At 43.3% G+C, this 17,582-nt stretch overlaps 1 protein-coding gene across 1 annotated transcript in view; it reads right to left on the bottom strand.

The window, feature by feature from the left end:
• Positions 1–17,582, bottom strand: part of AGBL1 (AGBL carboxypeptidase 1) — a 1,106,789-nt gene that overhangs the window by 992,794 nt on the left and 96,413 nt on the right. The window contains exon 5 of the mRNA XM_044279459.1: positions 14,154–14,247. Coding sequence (XP_044135394.1) covers positions 14,154–14,247 — 94 coding nt within the window. The remainder of the gene's footprint in view (positions 1–14,153; positions 14,248–17,582) is intronic.

Genomic DNA, 17,582 nt, shown 5'->3' with positions numbered 1-17,582 from the left:
GGTGTCATTTTACATATACCCAAGCTGGGTAAGAGAAATATCTCGGCAAAAGACAACTTTTCCCATTTTCTTATACAAAGTTTGCATTTGACCGAGATATTTATCTCACCCAGCATGGGTATATGTAAAATGACACCCCAAAACACATTGCCCTACTTCTCCTGAGTACAAAGATACCACATGTGTGACACTTTTTTGCAGCCTAGATGCGCAAAGGGGCCCACATTCCTTTTAGGAGGACATTTTTAGACATTTGGATCCCAGACTTCTTCTCACACTTTAGGGTCCCTAAAATGCCAGGGCAGTATAAATACCTCACATGTGACCCCATTTTGGAAATAAGACACCCCAAGGTATTTAATGAGGGGCATGGGGAGTTCATAGAATTATTATTTTTTGGCACAAGTTAGCGGAAATAGATTTTATTTTAGTTTTTTCTCACAAAGTCTCCCTTTTCCGCTAACTTGGGACAAAAATTTTAATCTTTCATGGACTCAAAATGCCCCTCAGCGAATACCTTGGGGTGTCTTCTTTCCAAAATGGGGTCATTTGTGGGGTGTTTGTACTGCCCTGGCATTTGAGGGTCTCCGCAATCATTACATGTATGGCCAGCATTTGGGCTGAAAGAAAAAATGAACGGCACAGATTTCTTCATTCGCACCAATCAATGTGGAAAGGCGGGGAAAGGCGTCTGCCAGGGCATAGGAGCTCCGCCCAACATCCATACCCACTTAGCTCATATGCCCTGGCAAACCCGATTTCTCCATTCACATCAATCGATGTGGATGAATAAATCATTGCCGGTATTTTTATTTTATTTTTTATATATACAAAGTCTCGGCAAACGTATCTTTTTTACTGCAGAGGAGAAATTTCGTCTTGCAGTGCCGCATACACCGACTTTTGTGTAATCAGTGCTGCAGCTAATCGACCGGTTGGTCCACCTGGAAGGTAAAAAAAATAATAATTTATAATGACATTTGAACGGAACATATAAACTTTATTTAACTTTTTGAACAGAACGTTAACTTTTTTGCTTACTGTTTTTTTTTGTTTTTTTTTACCTCTATAGGACAAACCTTTCCTTCCCCATGGGACAATGTGCAAAGCGCAAATCGCCCAAAGAAGTGGCGAAGTACATTATGCACTTTGTCCCAGGTGAAAGGAGAGGTTTGCAGCAGCTCTGTGTGAATGGGCCCTAATAGCCCTGTGTGCCTGTCCTGTGAGATGCAATCCCTATGCTAAGTGTACCTGTGTGTGGTACTTCCGGAAACACTCCCCTAAGCATAGGGCAGGGTGGTCAGGGCAGTCAGGACAGAAATAGTGGGTGTCACGCCTTATTCCACTCCTGCTACAGACACAACATCTTTTTCGGGGTGACGGTTGGGTTGAGGTAGCAGCAACGACATTGGGGAAATGTCGCTCGTGTAGACGGCTCACTACACTGGTGGATGGGGCCACGGAACCTCCTGGATACAGGAGGTTCTCGATGATCTCTTCCTGAAATTTGAGGAAGGATCCTGTTCTCCCAGCCTTACTGTAGAGAACAAAACTATTATATACAGCCAATTGACTTAAATATACAGACACCTTCTTATACCAGCAATTGGTGCGTCGGGAAACTAAATAAGGAGCCAACATCTGGTCATTGAAGTCCACCCCTCCCATGAGCGAATTATAGTGGTGGACACAGAGGGGCTTTTCAATGACACTGGTTGCTCGTTCTATTTGTATTGTCGTGTCTGCGTGAATGGAGAGGATCATGTAAACGTCACGCTTGTCTATCCATTTCACCACGAGCAGTTCTTCTTTACACAAGGCAGCCCTCTCCCCCCCCTTGCAAGACGGGTGGCAACGAACCCCTGGGGGGAAGCCCCCGCGACTAGGTCACGCGGTGCCACAGCAGCCAATCTGTTCTAGGAACAAATGTCTGAAGAGGGCACACTTGTGTAGAAATTGTCCACATAAAGATGGTACCCCTTGCCAAATAAAGGTGACACCAAGTCCCAGACTGTCTTCCCACTGCTCCCCAGGTAGTCAGGGCAACCGACCGGCTCCAGGGTCTGATCTTTACCCTCATAGATCCGAAATTTGTGGGTATAGCCTGTGGCCCTTTCGCAGAGCTTATACAATTTGACCCCATACCGGGCGTGCTTGCTTGGGATATATTGTTTGAAGCCAAGACGCCCGGTAAAATGTATAAGGGACTCGTCTAGGCAGATGTTTTGCTCAGGGGTATACAAATCTGCAAATTTGTTGTTGAAGTGGTCTATGAGGGGCCGAATTTTGTGGAGCTGGTCAAAAGCTGGGTGGCCTATGGGACGGGAGGTGGTGTTGTCGCTAAATTGCAGGAAACGCAGGATGACCTCAAATCGTGCCCTGGACATGGCAGCAGAGAACATGGGCATGTGATGATTTGGGTTCGTGGACCAATATGACCGCAATTCATGCTTTTTGGTTAGACCCATGTTGAGGCGAAGGCCCAGAAAATTTTTTAGTTCGGAAACTTGGACGGGTTTCCACCGGAAAGGCTGGGCATAATAGCTTCCCGGGTTGGCGGCTATAAATTGAGTGGCATACCGATTTGTTTCTGCCACGACTATGTCCAAGAGCTCCGCAGTCAAGAACAGCTCGAAAAAATCCCAGTGTTGAACCGATCTGAGCTGTCTCAACCCGAACTCCAGACTGGGCAGTGAAAGGGGGAACTAATGGTGCGGCTGAAGTTGGGGACTGCTAATCAGGGTTTGCCAGCACCTCAGGGACTCAAGGGGGTCTACGGGCCTGTCTGTGCGGTGGCTGCGATGGGGTAACTATTGCACGTGCCACCGTACCAGCTTCAACTGCCCTTCTGGTGCTCGCCACTTCACCATGTTGTACGGCAGTGCTGGTACTAGGTCCAGGGTGGGCTGTGCTGCTGGTGTATGCCTCACCACATAATCCAACAGCGCCAGCCCCACTCTGCTGCCCTTGAAGCGGATCCTGCGCAACCTGTGGTGTAGCAACACGGGGCCGGGTACGCCTGTTGTTATCAGGGACCTCAACCTCCTCGTCCGAACTTTGGGTCAGACTGCCACTGCTTTCTACAGGTTCATATTCTGACCCGCTGGATTCGTCAGATGAGGGTTCCCATTCCTCATCCGACTGGGTCAGAAGCCTTTAGGCCTCTTCAGAAGAATACCCCTTGTTTGACATTTGGACTACTAAATTTAGGGGGTATTCTCTGAGAAACACTGCGTTTTGGGTGGAGGGTGAACTAAGGTGACACTAATACTATTATAGATCTGACTGTGATCAGTTCTGATCACTTACAGATACTATAAAAGTACAAATGCTGATTAGCGATAAGCTAATCAGCGAATAAGTGACTGTGGTGCGGTGGGCTGGGCGCTAAACGATCGCTAACTACCTAACCAAGGGGCCTAAACTATCCTAAAACCTATCAGTCAATACCAGTGGAAAAAAAAAACACTTTTTTCCCTTTCACTAGGTGATTGACAGGGGCGATCAAGGGGTTAATTGGGGTGATGGGGAGTGATCTGGGGGCTAAGTGTGGTGTTTGGTGTACTCACTGTGATGTCTGCGCCTCTGCTGAGACCAACCGACCAAAAGAATCAGCAGAGGAGCAGGGAAGCCATTTAACACCTTATATTTATAAATATAAGGTGTTAAATGGCTTGTGATTTGTTTTTTAATCATCAGCCTGCCAGCGATGATCATTGACTGGCAGGCTGATGATGTAGCTCCCCTCTAACTTTTGCCGGCCCGCGATGCGCATGCACGGTACAGCTGTGAGCGTCATCTCGCGTCTCGCGAGATGACGCATATATGCGTGACTCTGCCTCAGACAGCCGCCTCCGGACCGCGATCCTCCGGAGGCGGTTAAAAAAAAATCATATAAAAAAAAACACAACAAGAAACATAAAAGTGCATTAAAACACCAGAAAAACAATGTGTTAAAGTGCCCTAAAACACATACAGCACACAGGCCTAATATTAGTGCGTCTTTCTGGTTCTTCAAATCTCTAAGATGTCAAGAACAGATTTGGAAACATATCAATTTTATAGCTAATCCAATAAACATTGAGCTAGATAAAATAAAATGTCTTGAGAAAACTGAATTAAAGCAGATGAGTGATAAGCACCATGGTATGGGCATGGTATAATAAAAAGAGCTAGGACTGATCTCATTTATTTATACCACCCTGCGTCGTCCTTCTAGAGGTCGTGTTACCATGGTTTCCGCATAACACAGACCTCAGGACAGAAAGAGACAAGGCCCGGTGTTAACTGCTTACATGACAGAGGCGTCTGTACGTAGAGGCGCTTTCTGGCTCCTATAGTTATGAAGGCATTTCCTGAGGATGACACAGCCAGGCCTGGTGCCAGGGTGGACAGCACTTGAGCCATATTTATGAAATGACCGCTGGAATGAGGAGAGCTCTGCTCCTCCACACAAGGCACTTAATTTAATTAAACTTCCATCTCTCAGAGAGCAGGTCTACATGTGTGATTCTGACATGAGTACCTGGCTTTACTCCCAGACATATCTATATACCATGCTAAATTTTCTGCAAGCTGGATGTTGTAGGTCTATACTGCTGCTTAAACTTGGACTATAGTTATTAGTTGGACAGTAACCGTACGGCTACACGGTCAGGTTTCCTGTTACGGTTTTGGAAGATAAAAACAGAAGAGGCTCATAAAGGTAGAGAAAGTATAAAGGACAGATAAAACTTATCTTTTTTTTATTCATTTTTCCAGTTTTGGTTTAGGGCAACCTTAGGGTACAGCAACACAAAGGGGGTCATTTAATCAAACAGAAATACACCTAAATTAGGCGTATTTCTGGTGCAGATTGTGGCACAAAGGTCCTTTGCGCTGCAATCTGCAACTTCTTTCCGCTCAAGCCAGGTGCGGCCCGGCTGGCCAGTCTCATTCATCATTTTTTATGCCTTTTTTAGGCGTAGAGAAAATGGTCTAAGTGTAAGACAGCAAGGAAGCTGTCTTACATTTAGAACTGGTGGAGGATCCACCGAAGTTATTTAGAAGCCTGCGCCTCTTTGAAACTCTGCCAGATCCACCGCCTGGTATAGGGGTTATTAAGACCAGTGTCTAAAACGCCGGTTCTAATAAATGTTCCCCAGAGTTTTTGGGATGAAGTTTTGAGGCAGATCTGCCTGCAGGATTTTCTGCCAAAGTCAGAAGTGGATTTTCTAATGTGACTGCGCCTAGAATCTGTCCAAAAAGTAACGCAAATTGGCATAAATGGGCACAACTAGGGTTTTTACACTTTATTCCGACTTGCTCTAAAGGAGGGCGGGCTTAGCGGGAAGGAGGCATAGCTTAGCTGTAAAAGGGTGTGCCAATTTACGCCAAAAATAAAACTCTTTCCAGAGTAAGCCAACCAGTGGTTGGTAAAAGTGTCTACTCATACACCACATTTATCATCCAGTCTGAACCACTGTGATAAATCTGGTGCAGGTCTAGAGAGCATAAAAAACACCACTACTGCAAAAGTTCAGAAAAACATCACTGAACGCCTATGTGTGAACCCAGCCTAAATCATGGAAAGGGGATGGTTGTGTTGAAAGCAAAAAAATATATATCTTTATTTACTCTTTTTGAGCCAAAGTAAAGACGAAGAAATCTTGTGCTGTCTATATGTATATGCTATGAACTGGTGACATTTTCAGTTATAATTTATTCCAGTTTTCTGGCTTAAATTATTGTAAATGTGTCGGCTATCTTCTGCTAAGCTCTAAGAGTGGGGAAGAATAACTATAAAAATCACAAATGTCACTACTTTTATGTCCAGTACCCTAGACCTGGTGGTATCCGCAATGTTTTATTATGTAATATTATGTTACATTATAGTTAGGCCGTATTTTCCATCTAGAGAAAGTATGGTTTCCAATGGTTGGCAGTAGAGATGAGTAAATCGAAGCTGACAAAGGGAAATTTGATCCGAATTTCAGGGGGAAAAAAATCGATTCACACCAAATCCGAATTTCCTCACGCTTTGTGGTAACGAATCACATTTTTTCCTAAAATGGCTGCTGCACGTGTGAGGACATGGAGCAAGGAACTCTGGGAAGGCGGGATCACTCATAATGCCATGCATGCAGCCAATCAGCAACCAGCCAGCCCTGTGATGTCACAGCCCTATAAATAGCCTCAGCCATCTTTGATTCTGTCATTCTCCAGTGTACTTAGTGCAGGGAGAGACGTCAGCAGGCTCTAGGGACAATGCTATAAAAAACTTTATTGTGCTAAAAAAAACGATTTACAAGTGCAGGGAAAGATTATTCAAGGTGTAGGGAAAGGATAGGGAGGAACAATTCCACAGCATTTATGTTGAACAGGGTTCAGTCAAGGAGGGTACAGCCTGGGTAATAGGAACAATCCTATTACACCTTGCTGCACTGACTGGGCACCCAAATTGCCATTACACAGCTCTGTAATTACAGCAAGCCATTCTTGTTATCGGGGTGTTACAGCCATTAACAGGGTTTATTACAAGTAAATATTTCTACGTCTTATCTGCCCTTGTGCTGTGCAGTTATACTGTATGTTCTAAAGCATTTTTGGCTTGCATTAATGGGAAAAAAGGCCCTATTAACCGTTGTGTGGTAAAGTGCTAAAATTATAGCCCTTTTTATTGTGTATTAGTGGCAAAAGAAAAATATATTTGCCGTCCAGCAGTGCAGTTATATGTTGTAAAGCCTTTTGTGGCGTGTATAAGTGGAAAAAGAAAAATATATTTGCCATCCAGCGGTGCAGTTATATGTTCTAAATAAAGGCTTTTGTGGTGTGTATAAGTGGAAAAAAATAAGTGCCTATTTGCTGTTCAGCAGTGCAGTTATATGTTCTAAAGCCCTTTTTGTCATGTATTAGGCCTCTTTCACACGAGCGTGACAGTTTAGGTCGGGATGCGTTCAGGGTGCAGGGTTCAGTGAAACGTGCACCATTTTGCAAGCAAATTCAGACAGTTTTGTCTGCGATTGCGTTCAGTACAGTTTTTTCTGTGTGGGTGCAATGCGTTTTTCACGAGCGGGATAAAAAGCTGAAGGTTTACAAACAACATCTCTTAGCAACCATCTGTGAAAAACACATTGCATCATCACTTGCTTGTGGCTGCAATGTGTTTTTCACTGAGGCCCCATTCACTTCTATGGGGCCAGGGCTGCGTGAAAAACACAGAATATAGAACATGCTGCGATTTTCACGCAACACAGAACTGATAACGCTCATGTACACAGACCCATTGAAATAAATGGGTCAGGATTCAGTGCGGATGCAATGCATTCACATCACGCATTGCACCCGCGTGGAAAACTCGCTTGTGTGAAAGGGACCTTTTTTTTTTTTTTTTTTTAAATATATCTTTATTTCGATTTCGTACAATAAATACATCCATAGGTGGATGTGAAAGGGACCTTAGTGGCAAAATAAAAATATATTTGCCGTTCAGCGGTGCAGTTATATGTTCTAAAGCCCTTTTTGGCGTCTATTAGTGGGGGGAAAAAAGGGCTTATTAGTCATTGTGTGGTGAAGTGAAAAAATTACAGACTTTTTTGGGGTGTTTTAATTTCCTTTTTATTTATTTATCTGATCTAACAGTATATCAGACAGAGAAGTGCCAGGCCCTGCACAGGGGAGTGGCAGAGGCCTAAATGTTTCTGGCACAGGCACAGGTCACAGCAGAGTAAGGGGGCATGGTAGCAGGGGTCACTTCCAGAGGCCTGAGCTTCCAGTGTCAGCTAGCGTTGTGTCTTGACCAACAACCCAGTGGTTCTTGAATGGTTTGGATCCAATCCTGTTTTTTGGGGGGGGATTAGCAATACTGATGGATTACTGACCAAATGCTGACCGAATGAAGGCAAATGCTCAACAGACAGGATCCGTTTTTTGGGGGTTATTGTTCTGACGGATCAGAGGAAGAGCAAATTATTCAGTGACGTCAACAAAAACGTACTGCTGACACCCACTCCACTCTGTCAGGGGGGTCTACTTGTATAAGCGGTTTAATAGAACAGGTTCTGTAGACATCTATGTGGAATCAGCTGCCGACGGTGTAAAAGGAGTGCGCTTCTTCGCTAACATACTTGAGTTATTTGGTCAGTTTTGGCCCTGTGACTGCCCAAATAAGTGAAGTGTGCAGTGATTCTAAGAGCGACGCCTGTCATCTGCATGTCATACTGACTCACAGTATTATTTCACTGCCACAGCAAACTCCCTATGCGTGTTACTGCAAGGCACAGTGTTCTACACCCGTATAAAGGCTCTCTGCAGCCAGGAAATAGACGTTTTTTTACCCGATTCGCCGTGAATAAATTCGATTGAACCAAATTTTTTCAGACAATTCGGCGAACCGGCAGAATCATTTTTTTTTTTTATTCGCTTATCTCTAGTTGGCATCTAGCCACCCTATTTCTTCTTTCTTGGTGGCAGTCGGCTGGTCCTGCTTCCTGCCAGAATAGGGAGTTTGAGTCCAGACAGCATGGATATAAGAAGCACATGCAGAGCTCCTACTCCTAGGGACCATATCTAATTCTCAGATAAGACCATCACTCCAGAGAGATCATCAAAATCCAGAACACTGCTTTCAGAAAGTGTCAGTGTGTCAAGACAGCAATGTAATCAGCAAAATTACAGCTTTACAGACACTGTTGCAGGTGAGGAACTACAGCTCAGATATCCATCACCTAGCTAACAACCAGGCCAGACAAACATCAAGCCTGAATGTCACAATGGACACATATCCACAAGTGCCTTCCACCAGCCACCATACCATCTGGTGCCAGGAACTGAACTTTGTACTTAATACTGCTAGATTTGCCACCAGTAAAGAGAAATATACTTTTACTTCTGGCCTGATTCTTCAAACTACCTTTCTACTCAACCGATTCCCCGGGAGCAATAGCCTGAGGGAGTACACTGTGACACAACACCTCATCAAGGCTACTATCTCTCCTGCCATCTGCACTGGCTCCTCAGGGTCTTGCTGCATATACACCAGAAAACGGCCATAACATTTTGGTAAATGTGCCCAAGTGTTTTGCATACATAGTTTAGGGCAGCCGTAGAAGTGCATGGAGTCTTTACTATTCTTGCATATGCTTCAAAAAATTTTAAGGCTATCCCATAGACGTGCATGGGGTTGTTACTATGATTTCATATGAGCAGTGAGCCCAAGAGAGGAGAGAATGGGAGTGGTGGCAACAATGGAGATAGTACTCACAGATGCAGTGAAGGGAGGGCTGCACCCTTTTTTTCCTAAGAGCCATAGCCTTCTCTGGGGCCTTCTGCCTGGCCTTGGTGTCACTTGGTTTTGAGGTGCAAAGCAGGGTTCTCGTGAGGGACTGTGAAGGAGCAATGATGTGTCATTGCAGGTTGGTGACGCATGGCAATAATGAGGCTGGTTTGGGGTAACATGGCACACACCTGTATTTACAGGATGCATAAACTTTTTTTCCAACTCTCTCTCTCTCTCTCTCTCTCTCTTGTCTTATAGTTGCTTGTTGGTTGCTCTTGGTTTGCAGAGACTGGCATGACCCTGTCTGTTACTTGTCTTTGTAATTTCACACAGAGAGCAGGTCCTAACTCATCAGTTACCTCTCCCAGACTCTATACTTAACCCAGATCAGAATGGTGGAGCCAGCCTACACCTAGTAACTGAATCTAGGGCTGGGAAATTAACCCACTCTCCCATATAACAATAAAAGTACATTAACCCTTTCCTGGTCACTACATATGTTTCTAATTTCATAAGGGGATTCAGACTTTTTTTTTTCTTTAACAGCAGAGAGAGAATTGTATAGTGACACACAGAGCGCCATACAGCTCCATGTGCTCCTCTACAGTATCTGTGCTATGTGCCTGAGTACCGAGGCCAAGTCCACACACAGCTGATATTTTATAAGGAAATTGCCTGAAAAATGTCACAAAAATTGCAGCATGTTCTCAAATCAAACATAATTTTCCATAAAACCCCATTCACATACATTGGGGTACAGTTATCTTCCCCTTAGTTCTCTGAGACTTTTTAAATAGCATTGCTACAATTTATTTGCAACTGACATTCTGCCACCCTCAAACGTTTACACCATTTACACCAGAAAGTGGCATAAATTATGACTTTGAGCTGGAGTAGATTACAGTCAGGTGCACAGAGCGCCAGAGAATGCATTTCATTTATGATGAGGCCTGCGCTGGCTGTGCGAGACATATCAAGACCAGGCGTGTAGCACACAGCAGTCTTGGTAAATTAGGGATATTGTGCTGAAACTTTTGCATGAGGCTATGCTCACACATTGTAGCCACATCATGGTCATAGTGTGGTTTGGGTAATTTTTTTTTTGTTGCAAAAACCACAGCAATACTGCAGCAAAAAACCACTGCAGCCAACATGTTAACACAGCTTTTGGTTTTTAAAAAGGAGGAGAAAGGAACGCTTTAGGGGGAGGTCTCATCAGCGTTCACAATTCCGTTATTGCTTTCCGTTATAACATGGTTATAACAGCAAATGTAATTGTAAGGCGGAATTCAAAATGGAAACCTTTAGAGGCATTCCATTTTGATCCGTCATAATAGAGGTCTATGGGCAAACTTAACGGAAACCGACTGGTTTCCATTATCCAGGATGAAAAGAAAGAAAGAAAAGAAAGTCCTGTCCACAGGATATTTATTGTAATCATAGTCAATCGCGTCGCACTGCGATCCAAGTTGGATTTTTGTGTCGCGTTGAACTGTCGCGTTGCAGCCACAGCATGTCGCAGTGATACAAGATAGACTATCATTACAATAAATGTTGTGCGACATTGGTGCGACATGAATGTCGCAATATAGTTGTAGCCCTTTTGTTGTGCAACAAATCTCACTGCGTAGCCCTAGCCTAAGGCACTTTTTATAAGAAGATATTGAATTCCCCAAATCTTTAGCAAGTGCAAAATTATATTTTCCTTAAAAAATTATAGGGAACATCGCATCACAAATAATTTTTCACTGGAGAGGGGCTGTCCCCTCTACTGAAGAGCCCCTCTGCCGCTTGACTGACTTGGCCCGACATCCGTCCCGGCCTCAATAATCTTATGCCTCAAAGTAGTGGCGCGAGTTCAAAGGCTCTGCTTCCTCTACTGGTGCAGCAAACCTGCATATGCTGTTTCCAGGTAGCAGAGCACTTCTGGGTATCAGCGCAGGAACAGTCACTGCCCCGGATGCAGAACCTCTGTGCTTGTGCAGGTGCAAGAGGTCCAGCCCTGACAATCAAGCAGCCACTTTTGGGGGGGATTTGCTTCTTTGGCAGCAGTAGGGAAAGCCCCTCGCACTCTTTTGGATGAGACGTATTAATTCATACAAATCGATTTGCTCATCTCTACAGTAGACTGGATATTTCTCATCATGCTTTGTTTTCTTATTTTTCTCATTTAGCCCCCGGTCCTGAGCACGTGGTCCATCTCCAGACTTGTTTACAGCATATTGACATGTCTATCATTCCACACATTGCAATGCCAAGCGGTGACTGAGAAACACTGGAACGCTTATCAGGCCCTGGACAATGCTTTATATTAATAGAAAGTTTGTGCAGCCAACCAAAAATGTATTTAACTTTTCTCTCTTTGCGGTCTTCTCATTTGTCTCGTATACTGTCAGCCGCAGCAGGAAAATGCAGCATGCTCGGGTTATCTATAAATGGCCTGCTATATAAAACTAAACAAAACTAAAAACATCTGCTGGAAAACAGCTCACCGTACGAAATATACATGCTTTTTGCAGTTGGTCACCGTGTTATTTCAATTTAAGACCCTTCTGGTCTTTCTATTTATGCATGTATGTAGAAAATACCCAGAAAAGATAGCAGCTTCAATCCCCTCCACGTAGAGGGATTCTCAGAAGAGATGCCTTTTGGCACATTCATAAGTGTGCTTATTTTATCAGCTCACTTCCTCCTTATCGGGCCATTTGTCAGTACACAAGTCAACACTGCACGCCTCTGTCAGTATGGTTGCCAATAAGAGGGATGGAGAAAGTGGCAGTACTCATCATTACAGAGACAAGGCTATCACTAAATCAACACAGGGGTGAAAAGCTGGGTGCCACGGGGAAGATTCATAGGACATTACTGCGCTGGGTTAATAATAATAATAATTCTCCAGAGATTTATATACTGTATGTGAAAACATGTCTATCCCAAGACTGCTCCGTCCTTACAGTCCACGAGGTTTCCAGTAAACAGATTACACAGGATTAAAATCTCATAATTTACAGCTAAGTAAATTATATTTTATTTCCAATAGTCACCATTTTTTTTCTTTGAGGTTAATTTACCTACGTGGCTCACAAATTATAGGAATTTTCATGAACAAACTGAATATGGAATAAGGAGTCGTTCACATTTCTGTGTCCGTTTCACGTCTGGAAGTTTGATCCATGTTTCATCCATGATGGATCCTTGTCCGTGTGTCGTTTTTTTGACCTTCATGGGTCATCTGTATTCCACAGATACTGCTAGGTTAGAATTTAATTTCCAGAGCATCTCCTACCAGTGGTCCGTGAAGCCAACCTGGTGTGTAAGTGGTTTTTCACGGACCTATAGACTTCAGTGGTCATGTTTGGTCCGCATCACGGTCATGTGTAAACAACCCCAGTAAAAGCCAATAGGTATGCGTGCTGCCCGTGAACGTGGACGACACTCTTCCAAGATTCACTGAAATGTGAACGAGGCCTAAAATAACCAAATATGGTGGCGCTTTGAAATCTCCCCCCAAGGCACTCCCACTATAGCAGTTCCCTGGTCCTGGACCTGCAGCCATGGCACATGACCACAACAGGCAATCAATAGTAACATCAATGAAGTGTTCACCTCCCCAACATACCATAGCAACAATCCATATAATTGTCTGGTATAATATTTACAATGCATTTTCTGTATCAGTTCTTCACAATTTTCAAGATCTCTGCTTGCAGTTGTTAAAGACTTTGTCCTATAATAGAAATGTATCCTCTATATACAGGATCATAAGATTATAAATGCATTCAATGTAAGCAAAGGGACTTTGCAGACATGTTTCCAAAAGTCATATCCCGGAGGACATCAGACAATAGAGGACAACACAGTCAATGATACCGAGGCAGCAGTGCACCAGCATCTTTACCCATTGCAGCCTGCACCACATTCATCAACAGGGGGCGCACTCTATTGATGACGTCCGCAAAGGGCTAAAAACAACCCTGGACATTGATAAATGGTTGGGACAATGCGGATGTCTAAAACCCCACATACATTTTCATGTACATTTTGTTGTGTTGGGAAAAAAGTGGTACAGGGCTTCAAAAATATAATATCATCCCACCCAAACTCCACATTGTTCAATGTTTTTGTTAGAGTTGAGTGAAGTTATGAAAAATTCGATTCAGCTGCTTCACCAAATTTCACTAAGAAAGCGCATTCCCTTGTATGTAGCAGGCTCAATGATGGGGAATGGCAATGATGCCGCCCCCGTCATTGAACCCCTCAGATGCCACATTCATTTGCGCACATAGAGGCAGTGGCGGCCATCTTGAGTGAAGACACAGTGCGAAATGTTGCGCGGTGACATGATTACATCATCACGCTGGCGGGGCTTGGTAATGTCATCACTGAGGATGTCACTGCATGCGCCCAGCGTGCCGGAGTGGTGATGCCATAAGTCACCCGTGCAATATTTTGCACGGTTTCTGCAATACAGATGGCCACGACGCCCTCTTCACGTGCAATTGGATAAGGTATGTATTTTTTTATTTTTATTGCCATTTCAGGAAAAATAGATTCATTACCACCAATCGCGAGGAAATTCAGATTTGTGGCGAATCAAAATTTTCCTGAAATTCGGATCAAAGTCAATTTGTTTGACTTTGATTCGCTCAACACTATTTTTTATAATAAACTTTAAAAGGGTTGTCCCAAGCCCCATAAATGTATCACCCCTTTCTAATATATCCCAAAATATGAACCTATCCCCTATCCAACATCCATTCTCCTGATCAGTGGGTGCCCTAGCAGTGGGACCGCCACCGATCAGATCCTTATGCTGTATCCTGTGGATAGGGAATAGGTTTATGTATTGGAACAACCCCTTTCCAGACAAACCGACCAAACAAAATAAGGTACCTACTTGATTGTGTGTGTGTTCCTTCTGGTGTATGGGGTGATGATATTAAAAAGCAGCTCCATGGCGCCATTTATGCCCAACATCTCTCCAACCGAAACTGCAAAATATAACGAATAAATATATAAAAATCTAAATGTATCAAAATCTGCAGATATTTACAAAGCCTGACCTTTGTTTAGAAAGTTGCTGAAAGTTGTTACAACTGACAAAAGGTGCATTACATTCCCTAAGGTAACACATATCAGTGAATGAGGAACCTCTATAAATCTTTTTTTTTTTCCATCCTCAAAATTTTGAACACTAATGAAAATAGGAGAGGATTTATACATGCGGTAAGCTGGTTTAGAAAAGACATTTATCATAGATGCATCTCCACTGTGCTTGTCTCCTAGTATTTTACTTATAAACATCACTTTTTCTAGCTTGCTGGATTATTAGGGGACAGGATGTTCTATGAGAATCTTCTTCTCATAGAAATGAATAGGTCTGTGGTTCCGAACAATGGATGGCCTGAATGTAACTTTAAAAGACATTTCTAACCACTTGATAAAAGTCATCACTCGTCATAAAAATATTCTCACATTGCAATTTTTTCCTATTTTGATTGTTGCACTCATTTTCAAATTTTCTACAAAACTACAAAAGCAGCAGATCAAATATGTTAGGCTTGGTAACAATGGATGATAGTGAGAATCACATTGCTGTTGTCCATCTCTGAGTAATGGTAGAGCATGGTCATGTAAGCCATCCTCTCCGCTAGGCAGAGGGAGACTGAACTGGTGCCTTGTAGTGATGAGCGTCAGGGATCATATTCGAATTTGCGATATTTTGCAAATATTTGGTAGAATATTTGTCGAATATTCGCAAATTCTAATATTCGTTATATTCTACAATTTTTTAACTTAAAAAATCGGCAAGGTAATAATCGCATAATATGCAAAAATGCGAATTTTTGTAATGCGAATTTTCGTAATAGGAATTTTTATCGCAAATGTTTCAATTGTCGAGTAAAAACATGATTCCTCCCTGCTTCTTGCTTGTGGCCCAATGAGTCATGACTAGGGATGAGCGAACTCGAACTGTATAGTTCGGGTTCGTACCGAATTTTGGGGTGTCCGTGACACGGACCCGAACCCGGACATTTTCGTAAAAGTCCGGGTTCGGGTTCGGTGTTCGTCGCTTTCTTGGCGCTTTTGTGACGCTTTCTTGGCGCTTTTTGAAAGGCTGCAAAGCAGCCAATCAACAAGCGTCATACTACTTGCCCCAAGAGGCCATTCACAGCCATGCCTACTATTGGCATGGCTGTGATTGGCCAGAGCACCATGTGACCCAGCCTCTATTTAAGCTGGAGTCACATAGCGCCGCCCGTCACTCTGCTCTGATTAGCGTAGGGAGAGGTTGCGGCTGCGACAGTAGGGCGAGATTAGGCAGATTAACTCCTCCAAAGGACTTGATTAACTGATCGATCTGCAGCTGTGGATCATTGAGCTGCTGATCCTCAATTGCTCACTGTTTTTAGGCTGCACAGACCGTTTGTCAGTCTCATTTTTCTGGGGTGATCGGCGGCCATTTTGTGTCTTGTGGTGCGCCAGCACAAGCTGCGACCAAGTGCATTTAACCCTCAATGGTGTGGTTGTTTTTTGGCTAAAGCCTACATCAGGGTGAAGCTGTCACACCAAGTGCATTTAACCAGCAATAGTCTGTTCATTTTTTGGCCATATACAAAATCAGGGGCAAGCTGCGCCTGTCACCAAGTGCATTTAACCCTCAATGGTGTGGTTGTTTTTTGGCTAAAGCCTACATCAGGGTGAAGCTGTGACACCAAGTGCATTTAACCAGCAATAGTCTGTTCATTTTTTGGCCATATACAAAATCAGGGGCAAGCTGCGCCTGTCACCAAGTGCATTTAACCCTCAATGGTGTGGTTGTTTTTTGGCTAAAGCCTACATCAGGGTGAAGCTGTCACACCAAGTGCATTTAACCAGCAATAGTCTGTTCATTTTTTGGCCATATACAAAATCAGGGGCAAGCTGCGCCTGTCACCAAGTGCATTTAACCCTCAATGGTGTGGTTGTTTTTTGGCTAAAGCCTACATCAGGGTGAAGCTGTCACACCAAGTGCATTTAACCAGCAATAGTCTGTTTATTTTTTGGCCATATCCCAGTCTAATTCTGTCACTAAATCCATACCGGTCACCCAGCGCCTAAATACTAGGCCTCAAATTTATATCCAGCTAAATCTGTCCCTAGTGCTGTAGCTGGGCGAGTTATTTAGTGTCCGTTCAAGCACATTTCTTGTTCTGGGTTGAAATACAATTCCCAATTTAGCAATTTCATAATTTAGTGGTTCCTGCTATATCAGAGCTATTTGAAATCTATCCCAAAAAGGGTATATAATATTGAAGGTGCACATTGGGTCATTCAGAATAACTTCACACACACCCGCTACTGTGTATTTCCAAGTCTAATTCTGTCACTAAACCCATACCTGTCACCCAGCGCCTAAATACTAGGCCTCAAATTTAAATCCCTCTAAATCTCTCGTTACCGCTGTACTGTTGTTGCTGGGCAAGATATTTAGTGTCCGTCAAAGCACATTTTTTGTTCTGGGTTGAAGTACAATTCCCAATTTAGCAATTTCATAATTTAGTGGTTCCTGCTATATCAGAGCTATTTGGAATCTATCCCTAAAAGGGTATATAATATTGAAGGTGCACATTGGGTCATTCAGAATAACTTCACACACACCCGCTACTGTGTATTTCCAAGTCTAATTCTGTCACTAAACCCATACCTGTCACCCAGCGCCTAAATACTAGGCCTCAAATTTAAATCCCTCTAAATCTCTCGTTACCGCTGTACTGTTGTTGCTGGGCAAGATATTTAGTGTCCGTCAAAGCACATTTTTTGTTCTGGGTTGAAGTACAATTCCCAATTTAGCAATTTCATAATTTAGTGGTTTCTGCTATATCAGAGCTATTTGAAATCTATCCCTAAAAGGGTATATAATATTGAAGGTGCACATTGGGTCATTCAGAATAACTTCACACACACGCTTCTGTGCATTTCCAAGTCTAATTCTGTCACTAAATCCATACCGGTGACCCAGCGCCTAAATACTAGGCCTCAAATTTAAATCCCTCTAAATCTCTCGTTACCCACCGCTGTACTGTTGTTGCTGGGCAAGATATTTAGTGTCCGTCAAAGCACATTTTTTGTTCTGGGTTGAAGTACAATTCCCAATTTAGCAATTTCATAATTTAGTGGTTTCTGCTATATCAGAGCTATTTGAAATCTATCCCTAAAAGGGTATATAATATTGAAGGTGCACATTGGGTCATTCAGAATAACTTCACACACACGCTTCTGTGCATTTCCAAGTCTAATTCTGTCACTAAATCCATACCGGTGACCCAGCGCCTAAATACTAGGC

Source organism: Bufo gargarizans, chromosome 2 (genome assembly GCF_014858855.1).
Source record: "Bufo gargarizans isolate SCDJY-AF-19 chromosome 2, ASM1485885v1, whole genome shotgun sequence".
NCBI classification, from domain to species: domain Eukaryota; kingdom Metazoa; phylum Chordata; class Amphibia; order Anura; family Bufonidae; genus Bufo; species Bufo gargarizans.
This window is presented reverse-complemented; position numbering and strand designations above follow the sequence as displayed.